At 47.5% G+C, this 19,278-nt stretch overlaps 1 protein-coding gene and 1 pseudogene across 1 annotated transcript in view; both read right to left on the minus strand.

Annotated features, from left to right (window-relative positions):
• The window catches only part of NALF2 (NALCN channel auxiliary factor 2), a 28,664-nt gene extending 9,857 nt beyond the window's left edge, over positions 1-18,807 (minus strand). The window contains exon 1 of the mRNA XM_070365961.1: positions 17,927-18,807. Coding sequence (XP_070222062.1) covers positions 17,927-18,790 — 864 coding nt within the window. The 5' untranslated portion in view covers positions 18,791-18,807. The remainder of the gene's footprint in view (positions 1-17,926) is intronic.
• Positions 3,453-4,290, minus strand: LOC102277114 (coenzyme Q-binding protein COQ10 homolog B, mitochondrial pseudogene; annotated as a pseudogene).
• Positions 18,808-19,278: the final 471 nt, after the last annotated feature.

A 19,278-nucleotide genomic window follows, 5' to 3' on the forward strand; every position in this document is an offset into this window, starting at 1 on the left:
CCCCACCTCCCTATCTGCTGTTGGAAGTTCCACCCCAACATCACTGCCACATCTTATCCAGCTACTGACTGTAAACCTCTTGTCATAGCACACATTCTCCTAGGGAAGCCCGTATCTTCAGACAACTCTCACAATTAAAGAATTCTTTCTCCTTTTGAGCTGACATAATGCCTCTCTGTGGCATTACTCATGGCTCCTACTAGCTCTTCTGGGGCCATAAACTTCCTGTCTCCATGCCAGCCCTGCAGGAGGTATTTGTAAACTTCCTTGAATCAGATCAGGTCTTCCAATTCATTTTTTTCCTGCAATGATCACGTTTGAACACGTTTGAGTGCCTGGCACTGTGCTGGAGAACTAAAGATGATAGAGATAGGGAAGACAAGATTGCTATCTTTAAGGAGCAGGAGAGATAACCCTGTGTATCAATCATTAGAAGTCACTGTAATAAGTAGTATGTACTTGGTACAAGTGATCCCATAAAGGGAGGAAGGATCAACTGTGTTTTGAGGGGTGAAGCATAGGAAAATATCTCCATATGGGAGAGGCTAGAGTTGGGGCTTAGAAAAAATGAGTTGAAGTTCACTGGATAGAATATGGCAGGAATAAGTGCACTTAAAGCAAAGGAATAAGCAGGTATAAAGGCCTGGGGGTTTGAAATACTGCCAGGTTCAGACACTGTTGGTAGTTCAGCATAGTTAGAGGATACGAAGGGGGCCATGATGGAAGATCAGGCTGCAGAGGAAGGCCATGGCCATAATATCATAATATATTATGATATGTTCTGGATGCCAGGCTTCATCCTATAGGCAACAGAGAACCTTTCGTGAGTTTTAAATAACTGCTTTTTAAAACTGCTTATCACTTCTATGACTAACTTTTTAGATTTATGTTCTGAAAATGTGGATGATGGATTATAGGCATCAAGACTGGAGGTAGAGAGATCAGCTAGGAGACTATTGCAACAATCTGAGTGAGAGACGATGGGGGCCTCAACTGAAGCAGTAGCAGCAGAGTTAAAAATGGAGAGAAGGGGATGGATATGAGAAGAGGTAAATTAGGGATATGGGGATTGAGGGTGAGGGAGGGGGTCAAGATGACTACCAGGTTTCTTGTTTGCGTGGCAGGATGAATAGTAGTTTCATTAAGGAAGGGAAAGCAGGAGGAGAAGTAGATTTGGGGGTCAAGAAGATGAATTCAGTTTTTGGTCATGCTGACTTTGAAGTATAGGTCAATATATACTAGGCAAGGTATAATGTCAAGGAGACAGTTGGACATAATGGTCTGCATTCTGAAGGAGGGTCTGGGCTAGAGATAAAGGTTTGGGAGTTACCAATGGTTAAGGAGTTAATCACTAGGAACATAGTAGGACTATACTTTCCCACACCTTTTGAAATCAGCTGTGGCCATAAGACTTTGGCCAATGAAATGTGAGTTGAAGTGACCTGGATCACTTCTGGGGAGAAGCTTTAAGAAGCTGGAATATGATTTGCCACATTCTCTTCCCTCTGCTGCTGACTGTGGAAGTGATGTTGAAATGGATCTTTTACTAGCCTAGGTCTCTTGGTGACTATCATGAACAGATGCTCCGTGATGACCTGTTTTGGACATGTATTATGAGCAAGAAATAACTGTTGTGATAAGCCTCTGATATTTGGGAATTCCCTGGTGGCTCAGACGGTAAAAGCATCTGCCTGCAATGCGGGAGACCTGGGTTCGATCCCTGGGTCAGGAAGATCCCCTGGAGAAGGAAATGGCAACCCACTCCAGTACTCTTGCCTGGAAAATTCCATGAATGGAGGAGCCTGGTGGGCTACAGTCCATGGGGTCACAGAGTCGGACACAGAGTCACAGAGTCGACTGAGCTACTTCACTTTCTTTCTTTCTTTCACAGCACAACCTAGCTCACTCTGACCTATAAAGCAATGGTGGAAGCCAAAGAAGTAGAGGATGTTGCCTAGGGAGAATGAACACATAGAGAAAAGGACCAACAGCGCAGCCCTGGAAAACATTAACATTTGGGGGTAGGTAGGAGAAGGGAGTGTGATGAAGACGAGGGAGTGGTTAAAGAGCTTGGAGAAGAAACAGAAGAGCGGCATTCTGTAAATTAGGGAAGAAAGTTCCAAAGAGTAAGAGTGGTCAGCAGATGAGGACACGCTGGCAGTTTCATCATGGTGAGAGCAGTTTCAGTGGAGCAGTGGGGACAGAAACCAATTTAAAAGGGAATGTGAGGGGAAAAAAATGGAGAGAGCTATGTGTACACTACTTTTCCAAGAAGCCAAACTAGTTTTTCAACTATTTTGGGGGATGTAGTTTCCATTTCTGTTTTATCCTGGTTGTTCCTATTCAGACAAATTCCTATTTTTTTCTTTTTTTTAAACAGATTAACTTTATTAAGTTACCACTTCAGTCCTTACATTGATTTGTTTACAAAAATATCAGTTTGAAATACATTATTGAAAGTGAATTCACACAATAAATAGAAAATAAGGATGCATAGTGCTGTAGACATATCAACCAACTTATCTTCATTTATTGTCCATTGCTATAGACAAAATTTGACACTGATTCAGCATTATTAAAATAGCAGTCAAAGGACTGGGGAGAGGGTTGCAAACAAAGACAAAAGTAGCTTAAAACTCTGGACCACTCAACAAAAAATTATTTATCTGGAAGCTAAGCTCAGTTTAACATTGAATTATCTACACTACCCATAGGAACAATTTAAAAATAAGAAAAGTGCCAGGGAACCTTCATTAACAATATTTTTAAGTCAAAGTTTTACTTTGTCTGATGACTACTCAATATCCTAAGCCATGAGGCAGGCCCTAAAACAATAAGTTATAAATAGTCTGAATTTAATAATTTAAACATGATATGGTTAATATTATACACACTTCATGAGTATCTCAACCAGCCTCTTCAGGTGACATGATAATTAAAAGGTTTAAATTTACAGTTTTGATTTCTGTTCAGAAGAGTGATGTCAGTATTCTAGCAACAGTGATGACATCCCATTATTATAAATATGCTAATATACATATTAGTCTGAATTAAACTTGATTAAATTCTACATACACGTGGTTTCATATTTCAAGTGCAAATTTTCAAAGGTACAAGTTTATAATCAAAGCTGGGTTTGACAAATGCTTTCTGACTTCCCTGGTGGCTCAGACGTTAAAGTGTCTGCCTACAATGTGGGAGACCTGGGTTCGATCCCTGGGCTGGAAAGATCCCCTGGAGAAGGAAATGGCAACCCACTCCAGTACTCTTGCCTGGAAAAATCCCATGGACAGAGGAGCCTGGTGGGCTAGAGTCCATGGGGTTGCAAAGAGTCGGACACAATTGAGCGACTTCACTTTCTTTCACTTTTTCTGACTTCTAAAAGCAAATGATGAAAGCACTTTCTAAAAGTAAATAAACTAGTTGCAAGTAGGTGACCACTTTTTTTCTCTTTATGTGCGGTGAACTTCATGAAGCATTCATTCCTGAAGTATATTTGTTTCTGGACCATACACTTACACGCTCTTCTTTCAAAGGCAGACACCATCTGCTTTACAACTTCATTGAAAAACCATGTGGCAAGCTGTGGTAGAAGTTTGCAAAATTCAAGAGAAATTGAAAAAATCCAAAGTAGAAGTTCTTGGGTAGCCAGGAAGACCTGGGCTAAAATGCCAAACAGTCTCCAAACGATTGAAGAGCTTCCCATCAGCACAGTATGCCTTTACCAAATGTGGTTACACTAAGGTTACTACTGATATATAGTGCTCCACTGCAGGTAGAAACCCAATTTCTAATCATGTTTTGCAGTATTCAGATCTCCTTGATATTACATCTGTTTTTTTGCACCAAGGAGCAAAATGCTTGTAATCCTCCATTCCTAATACTACATCATACATTTCCTGCATAGAACATCCTGTAATTCTCCTCTCTGAATATTTTTTTCTTCTGTTTATTAATGGTGCAGTGATTCTGAAGAAAGTTCTTGCATATATCTCCTTAGGCAAAGCTGAAGAGTGTAGTGGAAGAGTTCCGCTCATCAGTATACTGTGCTGGAGCCGGGGCTCTGGCTGCTACAGCCAACTTTGGACAACATCCCCAAACCACCGTTTTCAGGGCCCTCTGACTGGTCCAAGCTGCCATGCCATCATCATCTTCTGACAAGTTCCTATTTTTCCATGTCCCTTGCAACTGAATGCAATCCCTAGACAGAGTTTATCAACAGAGTCAAGTAGAAATATCAGCCTTCCAATCCTAGAAGCTCTGTTTCTGTTAATACAGTCTAAGAACACATTTGCTCTCTGGGAGACTATATTGTATTCTTCTGATAATTTAGTGGAGATGGAGGGAGGAAGTTCTGCCTAGAGTGTGGGATCAAAGACATAGCTTAGATCAAAGTCCCTGGAAGGCGCTCAAGCCTTCTGGTGAGATATCTGAATAAATTATTAACATTCTTGGGACTGTAGGCTCCCTGAGGACAGGGGTTGTATCTTACATATCTGTGTATTTCCCTCAGGACTTCACAAGGAACTAGGTGTACAGAAGAGATGCTTGCTAAGTGCTTGAAATCCAACCGCTTAAAAGCCAAGCCTCCAGCAACTAGTCCAGACTGGAGGAAGGTGGAGATCTCCAAGAAAAGGATGGAAGTAATGGTTATGTAATGTGTCACATGAATTTTACAGCTTTGATGGAGAAATTGGGAATGCATTAGCAAAAAAAAAAAAATAATAGAAAACTAAGCAAATAGGGGGAAAAAAGAGGCAATTATTAACTCCAGGAAAACAAGTTGGCCAAGGAAGAAAATATAATCACAGTATTCTACATGACTCAGCTATGAACAATATTTATAATCCTAATGATATAAATATGGAATACTGTTAAAACCAGAAATTATGATATGACAATATTGGATATATGAGAGGAGTGTGCATATGGTGCTGCTGGTAGTAAGACAACTAAATACCCCTCTATAAAGTGAAAGTGAAGTCACTCAGTCATGTCCAACTCTTTGCGACCCCATGGACTGTAGCCTATCAGGCTCCTTAAAGTCAGTACATATTTAAATCAGAAAAAAATCAAAAAATAATAGCATACTATTTAGAGATGTGGAGGTACCTATCACAAGAAACAGCTAAGAAGTTTAGAAGTATTTGACTCTGAAGAATGAGGCTTAGGGTTGGAACAGAGGGCTTCTGCTTTAATTATAAGCATTGAGATTGCTATTTATTATTTAAAAGATATTATATTATATATAATTTAAAAGACAGATAGATGCTACAAGGATATATATGTATATATGTGATAGATATACATATGTATATATGTATGTGTGTATCTTCACGTGCACAAAGATATTTCAAACAGAAAAGTCAAAAAATAGCAGCAGTATTGGCACATCATAAAAAATGTGACAATAAATATCAAAAGAAAAAGCTAAGTGTCTATACTGAAGATTCAGTATATATGTGTAGCTAATATGTCTTTTAAAATTATGAACATTTATTACTTTGATAAAATGAAAATAAAATAAGAATATAAACTAATGCAGCCATGAACTTCAAAAACAACAAAACAAAGCCCCCAACACTTGACCTGATCAACCTTACCAGACTCAGCCCCCAAACCCCAGGTCCTAGTGTCTAGTCGTGGATCATCTATTCCATCACCACTGTCTGGGCCATGGGCTTGGGCCAGGTTAACAGGCCAATGAAATTAATGAGTGGTCCCATAGCCAAAGAGAAGAACTAGTGTGAGAGGAGGGGAACTTTGGTGGCCTCTGTACCCAAGCGGTGCAGGCTACCCACCCACAGAAATGGTGCCACTGTGACACTGACAACCATAGCTTCATTTGAGCTGCACACAAATGTGCTGGGCATGAAATCCCATTGCCCACTCACAGGCATGCCTGTCTGCCACACGTTGCTAATCCTGGGCTCAGGCTCAGGCAGGTATCTTCAGTTTCCTGCAGGGATCATTCTGAAACCAGCTCCTTGCCGTTACCTTACTTCCATCCTCAAACACAGAACCTTGCTAAACAGACGACAGGCTGGGGAGAACAGAGACCCAATGAAAGGACCTGTCAGTTGTGCTTGGTCTCTGAGGGTGAGGTAAATAAAGGCTTTGGAGTCTTTCCACCTCTGGCTCTTCCCTCTCCTACCTGAGCATGTCTCTGTGTTCTCACGCACTAGAATCTCTCCAGTTGCCTTCTGGCTCCTAACTTTCCACCTCCACACTGAACACGTCACCTCCTGCTCCCAAATTACCTTTTCCTCCTCCTAAGGGAAAGTGTTGTTGATCTCAATTGAGTATTAAGCAGTCATTTAGATTAAATACATCCAATTAAAGTGAGAATAATAATAGCTACCATTTATTAAGTGCTTCAGAGAAGGCAATGGCACCCCACTCCAGTACTCTTGCCTAGAAAATCCCATGGATGGAGGAGCCTGGTAGGCTGCAGTCCATGGGGTCGCTAAGAGTCAGACACGACTGAGAAACTTCACTTTCACTTTTCACTTTCATGTATTGGAGAAGGAAATGGCAACCCACTCCAGTGTTCTTGCCTGGAGAATCCCAAGGATGCGGGAGCCTGGTGGGCTGCCGTCTATGGGGTCGCACAGAGTCGGACACGACTGAAGTGACTTAGCAGCAGCAGCAGCAGCATTAAGTGCTTACTATATGCCAGGCTCTGTTCTAAGCAACTGACATTTATTAACTCATTGAATCCTCACAACCACCTCCTGAGATGGAGACATATTTACAGGTGAGAACAGGAAGGACCAGAATTTAAACAGCTCATCCAAGGCCACACAGGCAATAACAATAATGGTGGCTACCATTTCTTGAGCACCTTCCATTTCATAGGCACTGTGTTCTTGAGAGATTAGCATGTTATATGCTATTGAAACCTCACAATGACCCTATTTCTTAGTTTTGAATTCAAAGAAAGTGAGGTTCCAAGAGAGATGAAAGGTCTCAACAACTGTTTTATGTAGTAGACAGATTTTGAGCCAGAATTTGAAGTCAGGTTTACCTGGACTTCAGTGCCCAAGCTCTTATATATAATATTGTCTCTTGGATGGTCCCTCCATTTCACTATGACCATTGAAGTAATTAGCTTGTTACTCAAATCTTTTTGATGGAATTTCAGGTCAAGTTGGGGAGAGATTTCTAGGACTGGATGGGAGAGTGATTTTCTAAAATCTGTGTATTCAGCTCATTCCTGATATAAGTTTTCTTTGTAAGGAGGTGTGGGGTGAAGAACATTCAAGTATGAGGGGCTACAAAAGACCATTTCCATTCCTCCATCAAAGCACTCCCTTTCCTCTTTTCTCTAAATGTATGCATGTGTGCAAGCACAGACACACACACACACCTTGGGAGTGTTGAAAAGAGGCAACTGTTCCTGCTTTAGCAACTGGTGATGGGAAGGCAGCTGTCTCCTTGTAGAAAGGTCTTCTTGTCTTTGGACATGAGGTTTCCTGTCCTAGGTCTTACCATGTAGGGGCTCCTGGAACTGCCTTGCTCTAGAAGGCTCCAAAACCAGAGTTAATTCCTTTAGAAAGGTTTCAGGGCAGCCACACACTCTACCTAATTGTTCTTTCTTCCCAGTTTGCTCTGTAAATATTCTTCATCGAAAAGCCTTTGCTCTGGTCAGGTAGTTAGCCAGAGCTGGGTTCTGCCACTAAGTGGCTGTATGAACTTAGACAAGTCATCTGTAAGGAGGGAGAGACTCAGTCACTAATTTGCTATGTGGCTGTAAGCAAAGTACTCTCTCTCTCTCTGAGCCTCAATTTGTATCCAAGAAGATGGTCCCTAGGGAGGCAGCATGTATAGGGAGAAGACAGGGTCAAACATCTTTAACCTCAAACAGTCCTGTGGGCAAAGGTCAGGTCTGCTCTCACTAGTTATGAAACCTCACACAAGTTACTTAAATTCCCTGATCTATACTTTCCTCATCTACAAAATGGGAGATAGTAAGAGCATATATCCTCAACCTTTCTGCAAATGATGTCTGTAAATCAACTAGCACAAAGATTTACCTATAGTAAAATTACACTAGTACAGATCGGGTAGTACCATTGCCTTCTGGTAACTAAATCCCTGGATTTGACCTGAATTCAAATTCCAGGTCCAACCCTTACTAGCTGGATGACCTTGAGCTAGTTACCTAACTCCTCTGAGCCAGTCTTCTAAGTAAAACAGGGATAAATATATAGGCACAAGACAGATGTAAGAATTAAGTGAGATAAAGTATATAAAAGTGCCTGGGATAGTTCCTTTCCTTCCAATGCACCCCTTTCAGCTCCAAGAGTCAAATAATAAATGAAAGAATACTGCCATAAATGTAATCAGAAAAAACTCATTAATACACATAAAAGAGTACATACAAATCAATAATAAAAACATAAGACATAAATAGACAATTCACAATGCAAGCAATACAAATGGCCCATAAATAAGAAAAACAAATGTTTGACCTAAGGAATGAAAATTACAACCAATGATATACCATTTTTAGCTCCAAATTAATATAGTTTTTAAAAATATGATACTCAATACTGGACAAGAGTGGTAAATTAGTCTCACATTTGTGGCAAGGGTTTAAATTAGAATCACCCTTCTGGAAATAAATTTGGTAAGAAAGAAATTTGTATGCCACAAGCTTGAAAAAGGTCAATACTCTTTGATTCTGTAAGACTCATCCCGGAAGTTCATTCTGCAGAATTAATGTATATGCTTTCATGTGTATGCAAAACAAGGGAAAGAATCATTTTGTGTACAAATGCTAATGTAAGCTCAGAAAGAGGGATGGAAGGATACACACCAAATTGTTAACATCAGTGGCCTCAGGGCAGTAGGATTGGGAGAGGAGGGAACAGAAAGATTATTAAATATTTTTTTATAAACCTCTGTATTGTTAGATTTGGTACAATGAAGGTGCATTATTTTGTGATTTAAGAAACTTAGCAAAGTACAGAAATAAGAAAAAATGATTGAGGTAGAAAATTTATTAGAAAAAGAAAATTGTAGATGTGACAAAGACTTATGGACAAAGTTATCCATCACAGCATTATTTATAAAAGTTGAAGGTAAATACCTAATAATAGGGAACTAGGTAAATAAATTGCACTAAATTCATGTGATGGAATATTATATGCTCATCAAGAATGATGTTTGTGGGAATTCCCTGGTCGTCCAGTGGTTGGGACTCTGTGCTTTCACTGCCGAGGGCCCAGGTTCGATCCCTGATAGGGGAACTAATCCCACAGGCCATGTGGTGCAACCAAAAAAAGAAAAGAATGTGGTTTGTGAATATTTAATTACATGGAAAGATACTCAGTATAATTTTAGCAATAAGTTAGAAAAAGTAGAGTAAAAAACCTAGATGATTTCAACTATGTAAAAAATATATAGTCACATCAATTAGGATGGCTACTATCAAAATAAAAGAAAGGAAAAGAGTAAGTGTTGATGAGGATGTGGAGAAACTGGAACCCCGTGCATTGCTCATAAGAATGTCAAATGGTGCAGCACTGTAGAAAGCAATATGGAGGCTCCTCAAAAAGTTAAATATAGAATTACCACGTAATGCAGCAAGTCTAGGTATACAACCAAGAGAACTGAAAGCATGGGTTCAAATAGATATTTGTATACCAATGTTCATAACAACATTACTCACAATAGCCAAAAGATGGAAGGAAATGAAAATATAGGTCCACACACGAACTTGTCCATGAACATTCATAGCAGTTTTATTCATAATTGTCCCAAAGTGGAAACAACCCAAATGTCCATAGAGATGAATGAATTTTTAAAATGTGGTATATCCAGACAGTGGAATATTATTCAACCATAAAAAGAATGAAGTACTGATACATGCCACCACGTGGATGAACCTTGAAAATGTTATGTTAAATGAAATACGCCAGACACAAAGGACAAAAAGTATATATGATTCCACTTAAATGAATTATCTAGAATAGTCAAATTTATAGAGATGGGAAGAAGAATAGAAGTTACCAGGGGCTGGGGGAGGAGGAATGGAGAGTTATTGTTTAATGGGTAAAGACTTTCTATTTAGGAGAATAAAGACATTTTAGAAATGTATAGTGGAGGTGGTTGTACAACATTGCAAATATACTTTAATGCCACTGAACTGTACACCTAAACATGGTTAGAATGGTAAATTTGATGTTATGTATATTTTACTACAGTAAAAAACTATGCCACAAAAAGACATATTGGGAGGAAATACACTAACATTAAGAACATCTCAAGGACCCTTTTCAAACTGTTATATTTCTATTTTCCAAAATATTTCAAAGATCATTTTTTTGGTAATTGAGAAAAAAAGTTTTTTTTTTTTTTTTCTGTTAAGATTCTGAGTCTATAATAGTTCTGAAGGATTAACCTGGTTGGAAGTTTTAGTTGAGTTCAACACTAAGCAGATATGCTCACCTTCCACAGATCAGCCAGGTAGACATGCTATCTGCTGGAAACCAAATACAGAGACAGGGAACAACAGTAACACCCACGACTGCCACATGTCCTTCTCCAGGCAGAGCTTGGTGAGTTTGCACTTCCTTCTACCTCTAAGAGAAGTTCAGCCATCCTAGGCCAGGGCTCACCAAAACCCTGGCATGGGAACTGTGTGTCCAAAGCCCAGAGGCTCTTGGGTAACAAGGTCTCATCATTTTCTCTCCCAGCAAAGGCTGGGCAGGGCTCAGGCCTGTTTAGGGGGATGTACTCCTCTCATGCTCTGGTTGATCCTTCTAGCAGATTTGGATTGAGAATATAGTAGATACCTCCCCTCCAGGCAAGAGGAATCCAGCTCCTCCCATCCCCTTGGAAGAGCCTTTAGAAATAGAAGGGAGCAAACACCTCCCTTTCTCATCCTCTGTCACAATCCCAAGAGGATACCAGTGATTATCACTGGGGCTCAAGGACAAGAGACTGGGGTACTGAACAAAGACGGTGCTGGTAGGTCCCCACTTTGGATCTGAGCCACTCCAGGGGCTCCCTACAAGTTGGCAGTAGGTGTTGCTGGATCCCCTTGCACTTGGTCAGCTTCTCACTCCAGTCTCTCAATAGTCAGCTGGGCATTGCCTCTGACAGCTGGAGGGAGTTTATTAAGCATTTCTTTGTACATGTGTGACTGGGGAAACAATGGACAGACCTGGGTTTGTGTGGCAGTCTTCCCACCTTTTAGCTATGTGACCTGGATGAGTCCCTTTCTGTCAATAAACCTCAGTTGTCACATTTGTAAAAAGGGGATTATAAGAGTACCTGCCTGCTAGGATGACTGTCAGAATTAACTGAGTTCATGGACACACATAAAGCCCCTGGCATCTCCCAGGCACTTGAAAGCTGGCAGTTTTCTTTTCCCCTTTCTCTTTCTTCTTTGGTGCCAGCCTGCCTTTGCCTTCTGGCCCAGAGACTTGTGGTTCAGGTTCCAGCTCCTTTTTCCAGAGTCCATTCAAACAGGAGCTTTGGCCCTGGCAGCACCTGTTACTCCATAGTAACTTTTTCCTTCCTCAGGGCCAGCTGCAATTCACCTGGTACCCTTGCTCTCCCCCTCAGCACCTGTCTGGCTCAAAAATTCAGGCTCTTCTGAACCCCCTTACACGCCCAGGAAGAAAAGTCTGGTCCAGCATCACTACACACACCCTGGTTTGCACCCCTGTAACCACAGGAATAACACATCTGTCCCAAGAGGCCTCCTGGGTCAGCATCAGAGAATGGTGCTCCTGGAGGCCCACAATTGTCTACCCCAGCCTCAGAAGCTGCCTCTGGCTTTCCAACAAACACCTGCAGCTGGAATCCACATGTGGCTGAGATGTGAGCTGGGGGCAGGGAGGGGCAGGTCTGACTCCCAGGGCACAAGGGCGCACAACAGGTAAACAGCCTCACAGGGTGGGAACATAAAAGACTGCCCTGAGGGAGAAGTTTTTCTAGGGCAAACTCCCACCCTCGAGTCTAAGGTGTCCTACAGATGCACCCACACACTGAAGGGTGGATATGCCCTTTCCCTGAGACACTGATGCTGCAGGAGGAGACCAACACACACCACCTGGCTTAGAAGCACCCTCCTGTGTTTGTGATGTGTTTGGAGATCCTTAGCCCTCCTTTAGTCTAAGCCCCACCGGCACCCACTGTCTTCCCTTTCCTCACCCTTCCCTCCACTGTGTTCGGCAGACTCTTCCAGCCAGACCAAGACATGGGTGGGAGGCTGCTGGGCTCCCTTCCTCCACCTAATTCCCCCCACCCCCACCTTCAGGAGATACCAGTGTATCCTTCCTGGAGGTTCCCGTTGCTATGGTGACTATAGTAGTCAGGCACCAGCCTGTGGGAAGGATGGGAAGTTGCCATGAAGAGGACTGTGTGTCTGTGTGTCTAAGCATGTGTGCACATGTCCACCCTGAGTGGGGAGGAGAGAAGGCAGGAAGGAGAAAAAGAGCAGCGAGGGAGAGAGAGGACAGGAGAAGAGGGGACCAGAAGATCAAAGGGGGCAGGAAGAGGGATGCGGATCAGAGAGGCAAACAGTGAGTGGGGTGTGAGGGATGCGAGGGGTGAGGGGGCATGGAGGTGACAAGGGCAAGAGGTATAGTGCTTAGGGGATGAGGCCAGAAGAGGATCACAGTGGGGCAGGGTAAAGGTTGGGGGAGTGTGAGAGACAAGGGGAATGGAGCAGGATGGGAGATGGGAGAGGGCTGGCTGTTAGAAGGGAGCAGTGAAGGGCGAGGGGGAAAGGAAGGGGTGGGAGCAGATGGGGGTAACTGTGGGGAGAAGTGGGGACTAGAGGAGTGTAGGTGTGGGGATAAGAAATAGAGAGTGAGGTGCAGGTGTGGTTTGGGAAGGGTCTAGGGTGACCTTCTGCTTCTCCGGTGGCTCAGACGGTAAAGAATCTGCCTGCAATGTAGGAGACTGGGATTTGATCTCTGGGGTCAGAAACATCCCCTGGAGAAGGGAATGGCTACCCACTCCAGTATTCTTGCCTGGAGAATTCCATGGGCAGAGGAGCCTGGGGGATACAGTCCATGGGGTCACAAAGAGTTGGATACGACTGAGCGACTAACATAGGGTGACCTTCTAACAGAAGGTTGGGAAAATTGTGCAGTCCTTGGAGTATGGATAGGGGATGTTGGTGGTGGGTCAGAATTCGGGGGATTGTGTGGATTGGAGTGGGGTGGGTCAGGATAGGGGTGAAGGGGTTCAGAGTGGTGTGGGTAGCATAAGGCCACTTTCCCATTCTCACATTTACGCTCCTACATCCTGTCTGAGCTACAAACACTGCCTTTTCCCTATCGCTGGCCCTTCCCAGAAGCCCAGTGCTCATGGCTGTGGCCAATGAACTTCCACGGATGTGGATGCCCCTCCTCGAAGCTTTGCCATGGTTCCTAGGAGCCTGCTTCTTGACTGACCCCCCCTTTCTTCCTCCACCCTCCACATGTGAACAGGTTCTTTGCCTGTAAGAACCCTGGGTCAGGAGGCTGACTGTGGGGCACTGTTCCCTGCCAGCAAGCTTGGGTGACAACAGGGACCACTTGCCAACTTGGGGCTCCTGCCCTTAGCCCAGTGCCCTGAGCTTCCTGCTCGCAGCGCCAGCGTTAGCCTGGGAGTCCTGATTGGCAGGAAAGCTGTGGCAGGTGGGAGGAAAGAGGAAGGCACCGAGGCAGAAACAGCTGCCAGCCGGAGTGGAGGAAGAGCAGGGCCCCTAGAGTAAGGGCAGAAGGCAAGGTGCTGGCTCTGGCAGCCCCGACCCCTGCTTGTGGGTGTTAGGCCTCCTTCCTGGCCCTCTCTATTCAATCCTGCTGCTGAGGGAGCAGCCTCTGTTCACAAGCCTGAGCTCTGAGCTGACACAGACCTCAGAGGTGGCTGGTCCAACCTGCCCTATAATCTGGAGTCAGTCATCTCCACAGCATTTCCTCTAGGGGTCTGCCTGAATCAGCCTAGACCTTTCCCCTGGGAGAAGGAACTCACCTCCTCTCAAGGCACTCTGTTTCTTCTTTGGAAGGAAAAAACTGTTAACTGAACAACTCTGACATGCCAGGTCTACGTACTGTGCAGATTTCTCGTTAATAATGAGCTCACAGGGCCATTCTGATGAATTAGCTCCATTTTACAGATGAGAAAAGTGAGGATGAGAGAGCTGAGTCCCTAGCTCAAGGTCACGTGGGTAATACATAAAAGAGCTGAGTTTGAGCCTAGGACTCTCTAACCATGAAGTCCCCTTGGGGTTAAGCAGGACATGCCTCTTCTTTGGCACCCCGACAACTCTTCAGAGGTCTGAAGTCAGAGACCACACCCTACTGAGTCTCCTCTTCTCCTGGTGAAACAGCTCCTTCAACTATATCCAGGAGAACTTGGGTTTTAGCCTCCTCCTACCTGCTCAGTGTGAGACCCAGAACCAAATATACAATCTGCCAGGTGGGTGCAGGTCAGTCTAGAGGAAAACAGAACTACTGCATCCTTCCCTGGCCCTATGGCTAGTGAGAGCTGAGCACTGGCCTTCTCTTGGGCTTCTATCTCCTCCTGGATCAGAGCTATGAGAGAAGAGGTCAGGGTTTTGTTCCCATCTTCAGCACTGTCCCCATTAGACTATACTGAATTTAGACTAGGGAAGGGGCAGGGGTGAAGGAAGAGGCAATCAGAACCAGGCAGGGCCTGGCAGGGTTGGGAGATGGAGAGGGTTGCGGGAGTGAGGAGGTGGTCCAGTAACTGTAGGCAGGGCCAGGAGGGCCAAGCAGAGCGGGAGGCAAAGGCTGAGGGGGTACCTGCACAGGGAGTTAAGGGAGGGGTGGAGAGTGGCCCTGGGGGTTGGGAGAGGCCAGGGTGGGGATGGGCATCAACCTAAGTTATCATCGCCCTGCTGTGCGAGAGGAAGTCAGTCGCACATTAAGGAAATGTCGCAGCTGGTACTAAATTGGGAGGTGTCACAGGAAGCAGTGAGGACAGGTATGATGTGTGGGGCCCTGTGTGGCCCAAAACAGGGGCAGACACTGCAAAGGGAGAGAACAGGGTTTCTGGGGCTGCCCGGGAAAGATCTGAGATACTCGGGACAGGCCCCTGGGGACGGGGGGGTGCGGGGGTGTCACCTGGCCCTGGAGCAAAATCTCCAGGTTTGGTTTCCAGCAGCAGAAGAGGCCTCCTCACCCTGGCCTGGGGCTGTGGGCTTTCCACCCTGGAGAAGCTTGGAGGACGGGGCATTGTCTCCAAGGGGTCCCATTTGGGGGAGGGGCTGGGCAGGACGGCTTGAAGCTGTAGGCCAGACTAGGGATCTGCAAAAAAGGTCTGGGATAGAGATGGGCACTGGGGTGAAGTGAGAGAGGCTGCAGGAAGGAGGGGAGCAGGGCTGTCTTTTCCTGTAGGGCCTGTAATACAGCTGGAATTGAGAGGCCTGTGGGCGTAGGCCTCAGCGGAGGGAGAGCACATCCTCGGAGAGGGTGGGAAAGACAGGAAGAAAGCCGTGGAGCTTGCACTGCCCTTCTCCCAGCACAGCAGGCAGCAAGAGAGCAGGCGGAGTTCACTTGAGAGGGGGAGAGAGAGAGAGAGTGAGAGAGCGAAAACGACAAGGAGACAAAGGAGAGCAGGGAGGACCCAGGCCACTGTGGACCAGATAAGACACCACGGCCAAAGCATGGGCTTAGCACCAACACCATGAGGGTTAGAGGCCTGGTACTCCTGCTCGTTAGCCAAGTGGCGTTGGGGTAAACTGCTTGAGCCTGCACCTCAGTTTCCCCATCTGTAAAATGGAGCTAATGATGCTGGTATTACCAGCCTCCCCAGGCAGTTGTGATCTCATAATATATGTGAGAGAGGATAAAAACCCTAAGCAGGACATCACCATTAGATGTTTTATTATTCTTACAAAATATTATCAGCTACCTCTTCCCACTTCAATTTCACAAAAGTCTCAGGATGTGGGCACAGCCAGGGTTATTATGCTTGTTTTATGAATGAGAAAACAAAAGCTTAGAGAAGTGAAGTGATGTGCCCAAGGTCACACTACGAACAAGTGGTAGAGATAATCAGGCCTCCTGAATCCAAGAGACCAGTTGCTTTTCTCCATCAAGCTGCCTGGTAAAAATAATCAATGGGAGGGGTTATTATTTAGTGCCTCATCAGACAGAGTTTGAAGCCAACTGTGACCTGGAGAAAAAGAAAATCCCGTGGGAAAGTTGTGGCATGGTCTCTCTTTTATCCTGCAGATTGTGGGAAAGAAAATGTCAGGGCCATGGGGTCAGAGTGAAGACCACAAAAAGACAGACATCCTTTATTCCACTTGCTAGTGGGCTGCATCCTTCTGTTTGTGCTGAGTGTGTGTATCTGTGGCTGACATCAAGGGTGTACGTCTATCCCTATGTGACAAAATGTGTCCTTTTTTCATGTGACGGTACTTCTGCCTGTGTGTCTCTGAGATGCTGGGGAGATGTGCATGTGTATGACACCATGTCTGATTCAGTGGCACTGTTTGTGGGTGTGCCGACCTCTCTCCATCTCGGTGTGACTTTGCCTGGGGTGGCGGTGGTGCTGTTTGGCAGTGTGTGCATGTCTATCTGTCTGTACACCTTTAAGAAGTGGAATATCTCATTTGGTAGTGTGAGTGAGGCAGTGAGTCAGCTGAGGCTGAGGGAGGCGGGAGGGAGACTGCTAGGTTACGAGAACAGGAAAAAGGAGAACAAGAAAGTGAAGTCAGGAGCAAGGAGCTACCCCTTTCCTCCCCAACCCCCTGCTCAAATCCCTAAGGAGCCCACCATGAGCTTGGAACCCGGCAGAAGGCCACGCTGTCACGGTGGATGGAAAGGGGCACTTTCCGCCCCTCCCCAAAGCCTCAGAGGGAGACAAGCTAGGCTGGGAGGTAACCATCTTCCTCTCAGCCCCCAGTTCTAGGATGGGTGAGGCCAGCACCCCACCTGGCCTCCTCTTCACTTGACCCTTTGACCTTGCTGTTCCTTTTCCTTTCAAAGGCAGGCCACCTGGCAGGCTGCACGAACAAAGGAGTAGCACCACGTCCCAAACGTTTACAGCCCCCACACACTCACTGTCCAGAATGACCCTGCTCAGGGTCAAGAAGTTTCTCAACACTCAGCTCTGCCCCAGGCAGGTGCATTCTGCAGCAGCCTCGCCTCTCCTCTCTCTGGATGCCTGTCCCCAACAGCTTAGAAAGCCAGCTTTTCCTCCACTGCCACCCCAGCGTGCTGGGAAGGCACCTGAGACTTGTAATGCACCAGCCTCCAGTGACCCTCTCACAAGCTGCTGTGCCGGGCTCCCGGCTCCCAGCTCATTCTCTTGTCGGGGGAGAGGAGCTAGCAGCTTCCTTTCTTGGGAGAAAACAGGCACCCTGGGGCTCCACTTGCCTAGGCTCTGACCAGCCACCTCAGGTCATATAAGGTCAGCAGTGTGCTGTGTCCCACGACCAAACGCCCCTCCCCTCACCCACTGGCAGGGGCTGAAGAGTGAGGGTTAAATGGCAAATATTCTTCCCCCCACCTTTGGCCTTCCCCTTGTAGCAGCCAGTCCCAGGACTTTCCATTCCAGCCCAGGAAAGGAAAGGGGCATCGCTGGCTAAGGATGGGGGCTGGGGGAGCCAGAGCCCTCTTTCCACCCCTTTGCTGACTTGCCCCCCCGCCCCACCCTCCGGAACCCTTCCCGCCTCATGCGGGGGACGGGATGCAAGAAAGCCCTTGTCCGATGGTGCCCAAACCCAGAATCAATAGAAGTTAGCCAGGTGGTTACCTGACCTAAATCCCTGAGGCCCCTTCTCCGCGGAGGGTCCCACAGTAGCACTACCCGTGGCCCACTGAGAACGGTGGGGGTGATGGGAGGCGGTCGGGTGGGTACAGGGGGAAACCTTTTTTCTCCCGGTTCCACCGCCACCGTTCCCGCCGCCAAAGCGGCAGCCGTTGTGGCCGCGGACGCCAGTCCCTACCTTACAGCCTTTCGTGCAGGACCGGATTGAGTACTCTTCTGCCTGTAAGTATTTATGCAGCACGAGGTCGAACTCGTCATATTTTTCCTGAGCATGTCGGTCGAGCCGCTGGTACGCCTCGATACAGTTGCTACACACCTCCCAGGCCCCGGAGCCCGGGCTAGCCACCACGGCCAGCAGGTCCCCCAGCAGGTTGTCCAGGCTGCAGTCCAGGCTGTCGGGGCGGTCCATGCCCAGCAGCAAGTCCCAGACCGTGTAGGTGTCGCAAAAGGAAAGAGTGAAGTTCCGAAAGTGGCCTTTGAGCAAGTTTTTTTTGGCGGTGGGGAACTCGGCCGGGGCACGGGAAGGGGAGTCAGGGGGCCGCAGAGGGGGCGCTGGGGTAGTCGGTTCGAAAAGTCTCTGCAAAGATTGCAGTTTGGTGCAAGCTGCGTCCAGCCCCGTGGGTTCTGGGACGCCGCCGCAGTCCGGCCCGGGACCGGCGGCGGCGGCGGCTTTGGTCAGGTTGCTGTATCGCGGGCCGCAGGTGCCCGGGGGCGCGCTGGGCTGGCCGGGAGGCGGCGGCGGCGGCAGGGGCAGCACCGCGCGAGGAGGCACCGGCTGCCGCTCCCGGCCGGCCCCCCAGGGCGGCCGCATGGCGCTGCTCAGCTCCCTGGCTCGGGGCCGGGCCCCCGCGCACAGCCACAGATGGTCAGCGAGCAGCACGGTGAAGAAGAGCAGGGACGCCAGGGACAGTCGCCATCGCTGCGCCCGCTCGGAGTCGGCGCAAGGTTTGTCGCTCGGCCTGGGAGCCCAGCAGCAGCAGCAGCAGCAGATAGTCAGCGCGGCGGCGTCTTTTCCGGGCCACATCCAAGCGCCCCTGAACATATTTCAGGGGGGTCCGGGCTGGAGGGAGCAGGCGGGCGCGAGGCCGGACGGCCGTCTCGGGCGGGCGGCTGCGCGCCGCTTCGCGCTCCTCGGCGCCGTCCAGGCTCTACCTCGGGGGCTGCATGGCGAGTCAGGCCGGCCGGCCCGGGGCCCCGCTCAGGCCGGAGTGGCGGGGCGCTCTCGCACCGTCCTCGCGCCCGTCCCGCGCTCCCTTGCTCGCCGCCCGGGCGCGGCCGCCCGGCCCGCTAGGCACTGCCCAGCGTCCCGGCGGGGGGCGGTGCGGGGCACTGGGGCGGTGGCGGCTGAGGCGGCAGCGCCGCACTCCTCATAGTGTCGGGCCCCTCAGCTGCCCCGAGCCCAGCGCCACTCCACTCCGCGCCGGCGGCCGCCCGGCTAGCACTCCGCTCCGGCCGTCTCGGCTCGGCGCAGCTCTGCGCCCCTCAGCGCCGCCGTGCGGGCCCGGTCGCCGCGCTCCGTTCAGCTCGCTC

Source organism: Bos mutus, chromosome X (assembly GCF_027580195.1).
Source record: "Bos mutus isolate GX-2022 chromosome X, NWIPB_WYAK_1.1, whole genome shotgun sequence".
Classification (NCBI taxonomy): domain Eukaryota; kingdom Metazoa; phylum Chordata; class Mammalia; order Artiodactyla; family Bovidae; genus Bos; species Bos mutus.